General features: G+C 38.4%; 1 protein-coding gene across 2 annotated transcripts in view; it reads right to left on the reverse strand.

The window, feature by feature from the left end:
- Positions 1 to 994: 994 nt before the first annotated feature.
- ARMC1 (armadillo repeat containing 1) overlaps positions 995 to 13879 on the reverse strand; it is a 34526-nt gene continuing 21641 nt past the window's right edge. The window contains exons 5-7 of one of the 2 annotated variants that reach the window (XM_073794454.1): positions 4117 to 4233; positions 3956 to 4030; positions 995 to 3222 (exon numbers count right to left, since the gene is read on the reverse strand). In XM_073794454.1, coding sequence (XP_073650555.1) covers positions 3112 to 3222; positions 3956 to 4030; positions 4117 to 4233 — 303 coding nt within the window. In that variant the 3' untranslated portion in view covers positions 995 to 3111. The remainder of the gene's footprint in view (positions 3223 to 3955; positions 4031 to 4116; positions 4234 to 13879) is intronic. The other variant, XM_019925265.3, reaches the window with a different exon arrangement.

The following is a 13879-nucleotide window of genomic DNA, read 5'->3' on the forward strand; positions in this document are numbered from 1 at the left end:
TAGCACAATGCCTGGCACAGAATTAGTTTTTGTGAAATTTATTGCACAACCTCAGTTCTAAGAGAAATAAAAATTCACAGACTTTACACTTGACAGGTACAGCAAAGGAGAGGGGAACTCTCAAAGATGACAGTAAATGGAGATTTAGAAGGTATCTACACAGAGGTAAATGAAGACAAGAGATGAGTTCTTCAAGGGTCAACATTTAGACAAAAATCAAATAGCTGAGGACTTAGCCTCAAAGAAAAAATCCCTCTGACTGGGTACAGAAAGATAAGTCACATAAAGTGTGACTAGAAAGGCACAGTGTCTTGCTTGAGAATCAAAGACAAGAAGAAAATCATTTCAAACTTCCAGTAACAATAATTCCATCTTATACTTGTACCAGTAATATATATATGTAATATTCTCCTAAAATAATTCTGTAAGAATCAGGATATTATAAGTTAATTTTAACTTCATTCAATGGAGCATTATACCCCTTTCTCCTGCTTTTTGAAAAAATAAAAACCAAATGACAAAATAAATAGGGGAATTTGCCTAGCATTAATCAGCCAGAAATAAACATGCCAGAAAAGAAAAAAAATACAGCCTGAAATTTTTCCTATTTGCCCAACGAGTTAAATAGTACCCTCCATTTATTTTTTACTGATTAAAAAAAAAAAATTTCTTTGTTCATTCTCTTAAAAAAATATTTGAGCATTAAATACGAGCCAGGTACTACTACAGACTTTCTCGGTTCTCAAAGAGCTAAGTAGGGCACAGACACTGGTAAATATAATTTTAATCTAATTACAATGCATATATGTACAGGGGCACTGATCCAAACCCAGGAAGAAGCAGGTGTGGTGCTGGGAAGGAGATGAATGGAAGATGCCCGGGAATTAGTCGGGTAACACACTTGCAGGTAGTGAGGAGAAGGTGCCAGGCAGTGTGGATACAAACAGGCTTTAGCGAAATCAGTAATGCTTATACCACAAAAATGCAATATCCATTCAATTTTAATTATGTTACCTTTTATTATTTTACAATATATTTCAAAAAATGCTGTTACAGTTGCCTTAACTGCTCTATATATAAGACCTGGAATCAAAGAACACTGAGAATTAGAACACACAAACATCAAGCTGTAATACCTACTTGTGCTGAACAATTACTATCAAAAGGATGTCGTTTTTTAAATAAGCAGATGTGTGGCAATGCAAAATAAAATACAAACCTGTTAGAACAGTAAACTTTGTTTCAATGGCTATAGAAAGGAGGTGGGTTTGTTTTGTTTTGTTTTCAACACATCTGGTCTGGCAGCAAGTTGTACTATGCATTTAAAGCAATACATGCCCTGAAAGCTTATATTTTCAGTTGTGCGCATCACCTGAGTCAGAGGCCAGGTGAAAAAATATTACTCTCCATACCCTCAACACCCCTCCCTCTATAAGGTCACAATGTTCTTGAACTCAAGATTCTGGCTGGTGAACTATTTTACAATAATTCTTCTCCAGTGGCACTGGATGCTTTTAGTTTTCTCTAAAAGAGAAGCAATGAAAATGCAAGGAAACCCTCCAGGGTCCAATTTTCACTTCACATTCTCCAAGGAGTTAAATAGCAGCTCTACATGTTGATGAAAAAAGTTTTCGATTTCCTCCTATTAGTTTTTAATCATATTAGCATTAAACTTTATCTGGAGTTAGTTGGATTTCCAAAAGAAAATTTTTTGTTGCCAAATATTTCAGAAATTTAATAAAGCATTACATATATGTAATTAGCTCTTAAATCTATACCAAAAATATATATGTATATATATTTATATTTATTTATCTTACCTTTGCTGAAGTCCTGTTTTTTTCTGGCAGAAAGTTTAAGTGGACGGACAAATGCTGGCTTTCTTTCTTTATAAGCAATAATTTGAGTCTTTTTTCCTTTTCATTCAATATGACTGCATGTTCGTAATAAATTTACAAAAAGCAATACAAGGAAACACCTACTGAATAGGCATCTGCCAAGTAATTCATGTTTTAAGGTCAGACTCTACCAAATAGCACTATGGCATTATAGGCGTTCCATTTTTGTTTTCTTTTTTCAAGTTTGTCAGTTCTTTACTACTTTTTTTCTTCTTCTTCTTAGCAGGGGATAGTGTGTAATCACAAAGTAAGGCCTAGAGACCATTTACAGTCACTCCCAATATTAGGGCGGACATAATTCTCAAGAGCTGATATAAACCAAACTGAACAGCAGTCAACTAGAACCACATTTGGTCACATTCAAATGGTCTCCAATAACACTTTGCTGATATACATGTTTCCTTCTCGACTGATTTTGTGTTAATCTTTTAAAAATTATAACAACTAAGACTGCCAAGTTTTTGTAGAGTTGTATTTTTAGGGGTCTGTTACGTTGCAGTGAATATGTTTTAATTCACAAAATGTCACTAGTGACGTCCTTTCTATAAACATGGTTGGCAAAATAAAAAAGGCACAAAAGGGGAATTATGAGAAATGCTTTCAAAGCAAGTATCTTCTCATGAGAAAGAAAGAGTACCAAAGCAAGTATCTCTCATGAGAAAAGGCAAAGTGTTCAGTAATTCATGCACAACTTGAGCTAAAAAACAAAAAAACAAAAAAATCTTCTCTTCAGATAGGTCCTGAGGCTTGAGAAAACAAGTTTTCCTAATCACGTGCTTTGTGTAAAATAAAATGTAAAGCTGCACAAATACATGTTTGGTTTAACGGTGGACCCATGTTTTTTAAAAAGTGAGGCAATTTAAACAAAGGAAAACAAAACCAAAACACCTTCATAAACAAAGCAATTCCACCTGTAGCCTGTCCTTTTTACCACTTAGTGGGGTAAAATGTCCAGTAAAATGCAGCATTCTTAATCATGTAATCTAGAAACTTTTCATGATAACTTATTGCAAATTGCACTTGACAGTTCACCACAACAATGGAAAACTGGCCCCTTGTTAGTTTACACAGTCCTTGAGCCCCAAACTGAAGTCACCAGTAAAACGATCTGGATAAAAAGTTTGCAGCTGTGCTCAGCCAGCTAGCTCCACCCTCTGGGTGTGAGCCCACCCGGGACACTGCTTTGTCCTGCTCCTTTGTGGGACTCTCGTCCTCAGGCAGGTAGTCGGGCAGCTCTGTGTTCTGTTCTACTTCCACAGGCGTGTCTTGGAACGGGACCAGCATCTGATGCAGAGAGCACGTTAAGAGTTGTTACAAAGTCAACCTAATTGATATAGGTACATGTCAAACGTTAAAAGTCAACTTTACTTCTCATTCTCATCACCATATTTATTCTCAGAGGTTATATTCCTTTAAAAAGTATCCTCTTCTATGAAGGTAGGCCCAATTGTTGAGCACTGTGTAAGCACAGAAGGAAGAAGTAGACGTGAAAATTCTGATGCTTTTCTCCTGAGGCTCCAGGAATAAATGTTCAACCTCTATTTAAAGACGACAAAAACAAGCAACCGGCTGCTATGGGGCCCTGAAGGGCCAATGAACCTCCTTTCTGTGGAAACTCAAATGAGCTAAAGCCATACAGATTCCTCTTCCCTATCACAAAGCCAGTGGAAAGAGTAGCAAGATGCAGAGATTATCACTATATATACCTGCCCAACGATGGGACCGGATCTTTATTTTTGGACCGGCAAGACCAATTAAGGGTTAGAAAGTATTTAAAAACCAATGCAAGGAAGCCACATATCCTTTATTTCCAAATAAAATCAGCAAGACATCTCCACTGACATCAAGAACAGAGTCTGAGACATTCTGAAATCCACCAAAGATCTCTCTGTATTTCTAAAAGTGTTAACTGTTAACCAAGAAACATTAGGATAATCTGACTCAGCCACATCGCTATATACTCAGCAGCTGTTAGTCTAGAAATACTAGCAATCTGCTGGCCACGAGGGATAATCAAGAGGGAGTCAAGCATAAAGCAAGCTAAATCGAGCTTTTACCTCTTCTCCACTTTCGCTTTTCACGACTTGCTGAGCCTTCATCACCTTGGTTGATGCTATCGCTGATGCCAAAGCCTAGGCCAGGACAGAAAGACAACAATTTTGAACACCGATGTGATTACCCGTAACCTCAAGCATATTTAGCCATTTAAAATACCAACCTCTGCTTTCAGATCCGAACGGATTCGCACCACACATCTTTGAACAGCCATTTGAAAAGTAAAGCTAATAACGCCTTTAATTTTTAACAAAGCTTCTTCACACAGGTTTCTCCGAGTCTGAAAAAGTAAAAGCAAATTGTTATTAAAACTAGCAAAATAATAAGGGAATATATCAAATCAAACAACACTGAACTAGTCTTTATATTTGGGGGAAAGGAGGGAACACAGGGCAAGGGAAAGCTAATGTCCCTTTTTCAATTCTACAATTACATATTTGAGGGCACAGAAAGGGTGGTGCTTAGTCAAGTTTATGAAAATTTATAAGATCCAACAAAATAGTAATTCCTGCTAGATTTTTTTCAAGCTTCATTACTAATATTTAATTTTAATCATTTTAATCAGAAATAAATTTGCCAATGTTAATTTAAATCTTAAACCAAACAGAATGGAAGAATAATACAGAAAACATGCTGAAAAGCAGAGTTTCCTCAAGCTCAAGGGTAGGCAAACTACGGTCCAACAGCTGTTTTTGTAAATAAAGTTTTATTGGAAACACCCACACCTATCTGCTTACATATTGTCCAAGTCTAGTTTCACCCTCTAGCAGAGTTAGTAGTCATAACAGAAACCATATGCCTGCAAAACCTGAAGTGTTTACTATCCAGCCCTTTAAAGAAAGGGTTTACTGACCCCTGCTCTAGCTTAAAAACCTCCAGGGATAAATTCTAACAGACTGAAGTTAGAATTAGTGAGCATTCAGTGTATGAGTCACTATTTTTTAAATCACTTGGTATTTATATCACCGCATCCCTCATTCATGGCATTCTCAGTGGTTACCACTGCATTCTCAAGGGTTATCAATATCCACTTTTTGGTTCTCATTTTCCTCTTGACAACACAATATAACATACGCCCTTCAATGCTTCTTTGACTTAATAATACACTACCCTGGTGTTCTGCTTACACCACTGAGTATTTCATCTCTCATTTTATCTCCAAGGTCCAGTGCTAAAACTAAGTGATTTTCTTTCTACTTCATCCCTCAGTAAACTATTCAGATCACTTCAACCATCACTACCATGTAGAAGCACAGATGTCTACCTCCAATATGACTTTATTTTCATCTGTCTACAAACACATCCACGTGGATAACAAGTGGTCATCTTAAACACAAGATCCAAAGAGAAAATGAATTAAAAAGTAACTGCAGTTCTCCCCATCCCTCCCTCCCTCCTCCAACCCATACATCAAATCAACATCTCTAAATTATCCTGTTTCTGTATTGAGACCAGACTCCGATTCAGTACTTCTGAGGGGACAGGAATCAGCAAAGGACACCAAGTCTCTGGGTCATAGCCTAGGAAGCACTGCCTTCAATTACCTGATTCATTCTTTTCTATTGAATAAAATCAGTCTTCAAACTTATTCCCACAACCTTCAAAACAACTCACATCATTGTTTATCTCCTACTTAAACTATTTTTCCACTTCTGCGTTTCAACACTATTCAGGCAAGGGTCTCGCATACAGTGGTGCATGGCAGCGCACGGGGCTCATGTACTGCACTGTCCCTTCTGCAAAGCGCCTTTGGTGGATTAGTGCCCAAAAGGTCCATGTTTCTCTCTTCCACATATTCAACACCAGGTAAACTTAACAGTGAACGAAAGTTTACATAGCATATACAACATGAAAGTTAGGATACTACCAGTCTAATCTGTTTCCTTATTTTAAATGTGAGGAAACCAAAAAATATAAACGTTAAGCAACTTTCCTGGTTTATCACAAGAGTCTGACATTAAATTCCAACTATGTGTGACAGTGAAAAACCAGACCCATGATGCCAATTCATCTTTATTTTAACACAAATTAACACATTTGCAACAGGTAAACGGGGGTGTCCAATTCCAAGATGTAAACATGAGATCTTCAACAGAGCAAACAGATCAAGAATTAGCTACAAAGGATGAGTAACTTCTTGATAGGGATAGAAGGTCAAGATTAGGTTTTAAGAATCATAAGCAGATAAAATTAGGAATTGGGCAAGGAGGTTGATGGGTCAAAGTTAACTGCCTGGCAATTGCTAGGAGAAGGGTCGGGGCCGGGGGAGAGAAGAGAGGGAGAAGGGGAGGGGAGGGGGAGGAAGGAAGAGGAAGAGGGAGGGGGAGGGAGGGAGGAAGAGGGGGAGGGGGAGAGAGAGTGTATGTGTATCAATTCGAAAGATGTAGATAGTAGCCTCTCTCCAATTTCTGAAGACTCCATAGTAGCATGATTTGCAGCTGAGAAAATAAAGCAAAGGGAAAAATGCTTGTGACAATCCAAAATCAGGAATATCTTTCTAAAAGCCTTGATACATACACTAAAATAATGTACACTGCTTTCATTACTAGTGAGAGTAGACACGTTTCCCTGCATAGCTGTCCAAAGCAGCAGTTAAGAGCGGGGTTCTGCAGCTAGACCCACGCTGCCTAGATTCAAATCCCATGTCCTTCACTTACCACTTCTACTACACCAGGAAGCTATTTAAATTTGGTGTGCTTCTGTCTCCTCATCTGTAAACTGGGACTATAAGTAGACCTTATAGTTTTAAGAAAAATAAATGAGTTAACACACCAGAAAGTTACCTGCAAGTACTGCAATAAATGTTAGCTGATACTATTTACTGGAAATTACATCTCTTCCAGGAATTTCCCATTTTCCTGTTGGATTTTCTTTTGTTGATTTTTTTAATATATATTTTTAATTTTTATTCTTTTTAACTGGAGTATAGCTGCTTTACAATGTTGTGTTAGTTTCTGCTGTACAACGAAGTGAAGCAGCTCTATGTATACATATATCCCCTCCCTCTTGGACCTCCCTCCCACCCTCTCCCCCCATCCCACCCATCTAGGTGGATCACAGAGCACTGAGCTGAGCTTCCTGTGCTATGCAGCAGGTTCCCACTAGCTACCTATTTTACACACGGTAATAAGGCCACTAACCTGATGTCAATTATTCATTACAAATATTTTCCTACTTGTTTTTACGTTTTAAGAATACATTTGACAAAGCAAAAACTTTACTGTTAAACTAGAGCTCTTTCCTAAAGCAATTTCTTCCACATCCTTTTATTACTCTTAGGTATCTTCTTAGTTGTCTATGTGTGAAGGCTTGACATTCATGGCTCCCTTTCTTGGGAACACACACTCTTCCACAGATATCCACTGGCTCACTCCTAAGTTTTGGCTAAATGTCAGTTTCTCCAAGAGGATTTTTAAACCATCCTATTTAAAACTATAATCCACCATCCCACCCCTTAGCGATCCCTAGCTACCTTCCCTTTATTTCTGTCCATGGAACTTACCACGTCTACTATACTATAAAACTTGACTTGTTGACGGTCTCCTCCAACTATGAGATTAGCTTAATGAAGTCAAACATAGGATTTATGAGAACTTTTGCTTATTTTGGTCACCGCTGTATCCCTGGTGCCTAAAATAGTGCCTGGCACATACTAGGTGCCAGGTTATGCCGCCAAAACATTACAGTACAGTTTCAGAGTTAACCTGCCTTTTTTTTTTTTTGGATTTTAGCAATTACATTTTTAAGATATAGTGGCCTATATATATTTTTTTTAATATATTTATTTATTTATTTACTTTTGGCTGCACTGGGTCTTCGTTGCTGCACACGGGCTTTCTCTAGTTGCGGGGGCTACTCTTCATTGCAGTGCACGGGCTTCTCATTGCGGTGGCTTCTCTTGTTGCAGAGCATGGGCTCTAGGCGTGTGGGCTTCAGTAGTTGTGGTGCGTGGGCTCAGTAGTTGTGGCTCGCAGGCTCTAGAGTGCAGGCTCAGTAGTTGTGGCACACGGGCTTAGCTGCTCCGCGGCACGTGGGATCTTCCCAGACCAGGGCTCGAACCTGTGTCCCCTGCATTGGCAGGCGGATTCTTAACCACTGCGCAACGAGGGAAGCCCCCTATGTGGCCTATATTTTTGTGTGTGTGAGCTTTGTTGGGTTTTATTATTTGGTTTCTGCTAGCTTTAAAAAGGAACTGTACTGTTTTCATTAACATTAAACAAATGGTACTGGTGACAATTTATACATCTTAATATCTTTCATTCAATTAATTTACATTTACCAGAACCTGCTTTCTAGAAACTTTTTGGGATCTTGTGGCCCCAGTTTTGATAAGATAGTTGTTAACTTACTTGGCAATGTCATGGATGATATGCATATGAAAAGTTTTCCGCAACCCCTGTTTACTGAATCCTAAATCCTGAGGGCTAGGTGCCCCAATACCACAACTAGAAAAAGCTGTGGCTAATCCAATGTAACCTAGCTGGCACAGCTAAAGAGATAAGTGGTAATCCACCAGTTGCCACCCCTCAATGTGTGAAGGTATTTAACTTATCACTGCTCAAGATAACTTCAGGGAGACCTGCAGTTCCAGTCAAGATGGAGCCACAGGGACCAGATTTACCCTCAAGGCTTAAACAACTAAAAATACAGACAAGATAAAATGAATAAAACAGTGATTTCCAGGTGTTGGAAAGCAGACGCCCCCGAAAGAAGGAGAGCAAATGAAGTGAGGCTCACCAGCACAGCAGCGGATTGCCTGGAAAATTTTTAGGCTGCAACTCACAAAGCAGGAAGCCAAGCAGAACCAGCAGTCTCCCCAAGTTGAGGACACAAAGTTGAAAATTCAGGGAGGTCAAGGCAACTGTAATTCATAGCACAGAGCAGGAGAGGACACGGTTGCACAAAGGGGGCCCCGCAGAGAGAAGACACACACCAGAGTTCGGCAATGGGTTCCCCTCTGGTTTTCAGCTGAGTGATGAAGGGTGCACGAATGTGAGGAAACAACCAGGCTGGAAGGGAATAGAAGGAACCATCCTGTGTACTCACGCAGGGCTGGGAACACTTCCTGTCCCCATCAGCCAGAGCAGAGAAAACTGATATACACAGGGCATAGACAGAGAACCCAGAAGAGTATGGCCTCAGTAGTGTAGTAAAATTATCCCTAGGTTAAACGGTGCTGTAGTCTGCCTACCAGAGCTTAAAGGCAAGACTCAAAAACATCTAATGTTTGCAAGTAACCTAACTGATCCAGAACAGAATTCAAGAATATTTAAAGGCTTTGCATACAAGTACATGCGGTATCCCAATATGTAAAATTTGTAATATCTGGCATCCAATCAAAAATTATGAGGCGTGCAAAGAAGAAAATACAACCTATAACTAGAAAAATCAACCTACAGAAACACACTCAAAAATAACACAGATGACTGAATTAGTTGACGAAGACATTAAACAGTTATCCTAACCATATGCTGTATGTTCAAGTAGACAAAGTATAAACTGTTAAGGAGATATAAAAAAGGCTCAAATCAAACTTCTATAGATAAATAAAATAATGTCTATGGTGAAAAAAAACACTGGTTGAGATTAACAGCGAAGTAAATACCGGTAGAAGAAAAATTTAGCAAATATAGCAACAGAAACCATCCAATATGAAAAAGAAAAAAAGAATGAAAATGAAATTAACAGAGTATCAGTGAGCAATGGGACAACTTTACATGGTTGAATATGTCACAGGAATCCCTGAAAGACAGAAAAAGTACTTGAAAAAATAATGGAAAAAATTGCCCAAATTTGCTGCAAACTATAAACCCAGAGATCCAAGAAGCTGAATAAACATGAAGAAAATAATACCAAGGCACATCATAAATAAACTGATCAAAAGCAATAATAAAAGAGAAACTATTAAAACAGGCAGAGGGAAAAAGTAAGATACATTACACATAGAAGAACAAAAAAAAGAATGACAGAATTCTGAATAGAAACAATATAAGGGAGAAAACAGTGGGACAATATTCATAAAGTATGGTAAGAAAATGAACTGTCATCTAGAGTTCTATACACATAAAAATATCTTTCAAAAGAAAAATACAATAAGGACTTTTCCAGATACACAAAACTCAAAGAGTTAGAGACTTCAATATCCATCTGACTTTTTTTTTTAATTAATTAATTTATTTTTTTGGCTGCATAGGGTCTTCATTGCTGTGTGCGGGCTTTCTCTAGTTGCAGCGAGCGGGGTCTGCTCTTAGTTGCGGTGCACGGGCTTCTCACTGCGGTGGCTTCTCTTGTTGCAGAGCACGGGCTCTAGGCGCACGGGCTTTAGTAGTTGTGGTATGCAAGCTCAGTAGTTGTGGTTCGCGGGCTCTAGAGCACAGGCTCAGTAGTTGTGGCACAGGGGCTTAGTTGCTCTGCAGCATGTGGGATCTTCCCGGAGCAGGGCTTGAACCCGTGTCCCCTGCATTGGCAGGAGGATTCTTAACCACTGCGCCACCATGGAAGCCCATCTGATTTTCAAAAATGGATAGAACAGCTGAACAGAAGATCAACAAGGAAGAAGACGACTTAACACTGTAAACCAACTAAACCTAACAGACACTTGTAGAACACAAAGGTATACATTCTCAAGTGCACATGGAACATTCGCCAGGATAGATCTTTAGGCCACAAGACAAGCCCCAACAAGTGTAAAAGGATTGAAATCATGCATATGAAATGAGATCAGAAATCGGTTAACAGAAGGAAATTTGGGAAATTTATGAATATACGGAAATTAAACAACAAACTCCTAAACAACCAATGGGTCAAACAAGAAATCACCAAAAAAATTAGAAAATACTTTCAGATGAATGAAATGAAAAACTACATACCAAATCTGATGGTATGCAGAGAGACAGTAGTGCTTAGAGGGGAATTTATAGCTATAATAACTACATTAAAGTAGAAGAAAATCTCAAACCAATTACCTAATATTCCATTTAAGAAACAAGAAAAAAGGGCTTCCCTGATGGCACAGTGGTTAAGAATCTGCCTGCCAATGCAGGGAACACGGGTTCGAGCCCTGGTCCGGGAAGAACCCACATGCCACGGAGCAACTAAGCCCGTGCGCCACAACTACTGAGCCTGCGCTCTAGAGCCTGCGATCCACAACTACTCAGCCCATGAGCCCATGTGCCTAGAGCCCATGCTCTGCAACAAGAGAAGCCACCGCGATGAGAAGCCTGCTTGCTGCAACTAGAGAAAGCCCATGCACAGTCACAAAGACCCAACACAGCCAAAAAAAAATTAAAAAGAAACAAGAAAAAGAAGAGCAAACTAAACCCAAAGCAAATGGAAGGAAGGAAATAATAAAGATTAGAGCAGGGGAAAAAAAGAAATAGAGAATGGGGGAGGGATGGATAGAAAAATCGATGAAAATACAATTTGGTTCTTTGGAAAGAGCAACAAAATTGATAAAGCTTTAGCTAGACTGACCAAGAAAAGAGAGGAAGAAGACTCAAATTACTAAGAGCAGGAATAAAAGAGGATATATTATGACCAATCTTACCAAAGAAAAGGATTATAAGCGAATACTATGAACAACTGTATGCCAACACATCAGATAACCTCTATGAAATGATATATTCCTCAAAAGACAAAACCATAGGGCTTCCCTGGTGGTGTAGTGGCTGAGAGTCCGCCTGCCAATGCAGGGGACACGGGTTCATGCCCCGGTCCGGAAGGATCCCACATGCCGTGGAGCGGCCGGGCCCGTGAGCCATGGCCGCTGAGCCTGCACGTCCGGAGCCTGTGCTCCGCAACGGGAGAGGCCACAACAGTGAGAGGCCCGCATACTAAAAAAACAAAAAAAAACAAACAAAAAAAAGACAAAACCATAAACTGACTCAAGAAAATATGAATAAACCTATACAACAAGTAAAGCAACTGAATTAATAATCAGAACATTTCCCACAAAGAAAAGCCCAGGACCAAATGGCTTCACTGGTGAATTCTACTAAATGTTTAAAGAAGAGTAACACCTATCCTTCAGAAACTCATCCAGACACTTCCCAAATCCTCTTATGAAGCCAGGATTACCCTGACACCAAAACCAGAAAAAGACAGCACGAGGGAAAAAAAGACTACAAACCAATATCCTGTATGAATACAGATGCAAAATGCCTCAATAATATACCAGTAAACTGAATGCAGAAGCACATTAAAAAGGTTATGCACCATGACCAATTGGGATTTATCCTAGGAATGAAGGGCTGGTTCAACATACGAAAATCAACTGATGCAACACATGATATTAACAGAACTAACTCATCTCAAGAATAAAGACAAATAATAAGCAATTTTTTTTAAAAAAATGGACAAAGAATGAACAGACATTTCTCCAAAAGAGAAAATCTGTGATAAATTAAAGACATACACAATAAACCCTAAGTCAACCACTAAAAATGGCCAATAAGCATGTGAAAAGATACCATCATTGTAATTAGGTAAATGCAAATCAAAATCACAATAAGATACCACTTCACACCCACTAGAATAGCTATTTTTTTAAGAAATGGAAAATAAGAAATGTTGGCAGGGATGTGGAGAAACTTGACCCCTCACACCTTGCTGATGGGAATGTAAAAGGCAGTAGCCACTGTGGAAAACAGTCTGGCAGTTGCTCGAAAAGCTAAACGTATCATCCAGCAATTCTACCCTTAAGAATATACCCAAGAGAACTGAGGACATATATCCACACAAAAACCTGTACATAAATGTTCATAGCAGAATTATTCATAATAGCCAAAGGTGGAAATAAGCCAAATGTCCATCCTCAGCAGACCTGTACTACTTACTATAAGAAATGTTAATGGAGCCCTTCAGGCAGAAGGAAAATGATATTAGACGAAAATCTGTATTTACACAAAGGAATAAAGAGCCCCAGAAATGGTAAATACGTGGGTAGACAGAAAATACTCTTATTTTTTAATGTCTTTAAATACTTGTAAATGGTTAAGATGGATGGTAATTCTATGCTAAGTGTAATTTACCACAAAAAATTTTTAATAAAAAAAAGAGAATATTTAATGTAGTAACAAAGTAGTTTGGGGTTTATAACATATGCAAAAGTAAAACATATAACAAGAACACAAAGGCAGAGATAAGGCAGATGAAAGTATAGTGTTATAAGTGTCTCATGGTGATTAGTGTTAACTGAAGCTAGACTGATAAGTTGAAGATAAGCCATGACAAAACGAGAGAGTGGCATGGACATATACACACTACCAAACATAGACAGCTAGTGGGAAGCAGCTGCATAGCACAGGGAGATCAGCTCGGTGGTTTGTGACCACCTAGAGGGGTGGGATAGGGAGGGTGGGAGGGAGACACAAGAGGGAGGGGATATGGGGACATATGTATATGTATAGTTGATTTACTTTGTTATACAGCAGAAACTAACACACCATTGTGGAGCAATTATACTCCAATAAAGATGTTAAAATAAATAAATAAATAAATACGATTAAAGACATGTTAAAAAAAAGTTAAAGATACAGAAAATAAACCCTAAATAAAATTCAAAAATAAAAAAAAGATACACAAAATAAACCCTAAATCAACAAACATAAAAGAAAGGAAGGAAAGAGAATTAACGCAAATAAGCTAACAAAGGAGATAAAATGCAATCATAAAAAACTTTCAATTACTCCAAAAGGCAGAAAAAGAGGAAAAGAGAACACATGGGACAAATAGAAAGCAATTAGCAAGATGGTTGTTTTAAATCCAGTCAAATCAATAATCATATTAAAGGCAAATGATCCCAGCATTCCTGTTAAAAGGTAGAAATTTTTCGACTGGATTAAAAAAGCAAGGCCCAACTATATGGTGCCTATAAGAAATCCATGTGAAATACAGACACAAATAGAAGATACACACTATAATCAAAA

This window comes from Tursiops truncatus, chromosome 17, assembly GCF_011762595.2.
Source record: "Tursiops truncatus isolate mTurTru1 chromosome 17, mTurTru1.mat.Y, whole genome shotgun sequence".
NCBI classification, from domain to species: Eukaryota; Metazoa; Chordata; class Mammalia; order Artiodactyla; family Delphinidae; genus Tursiops; species Tursiops truncatus.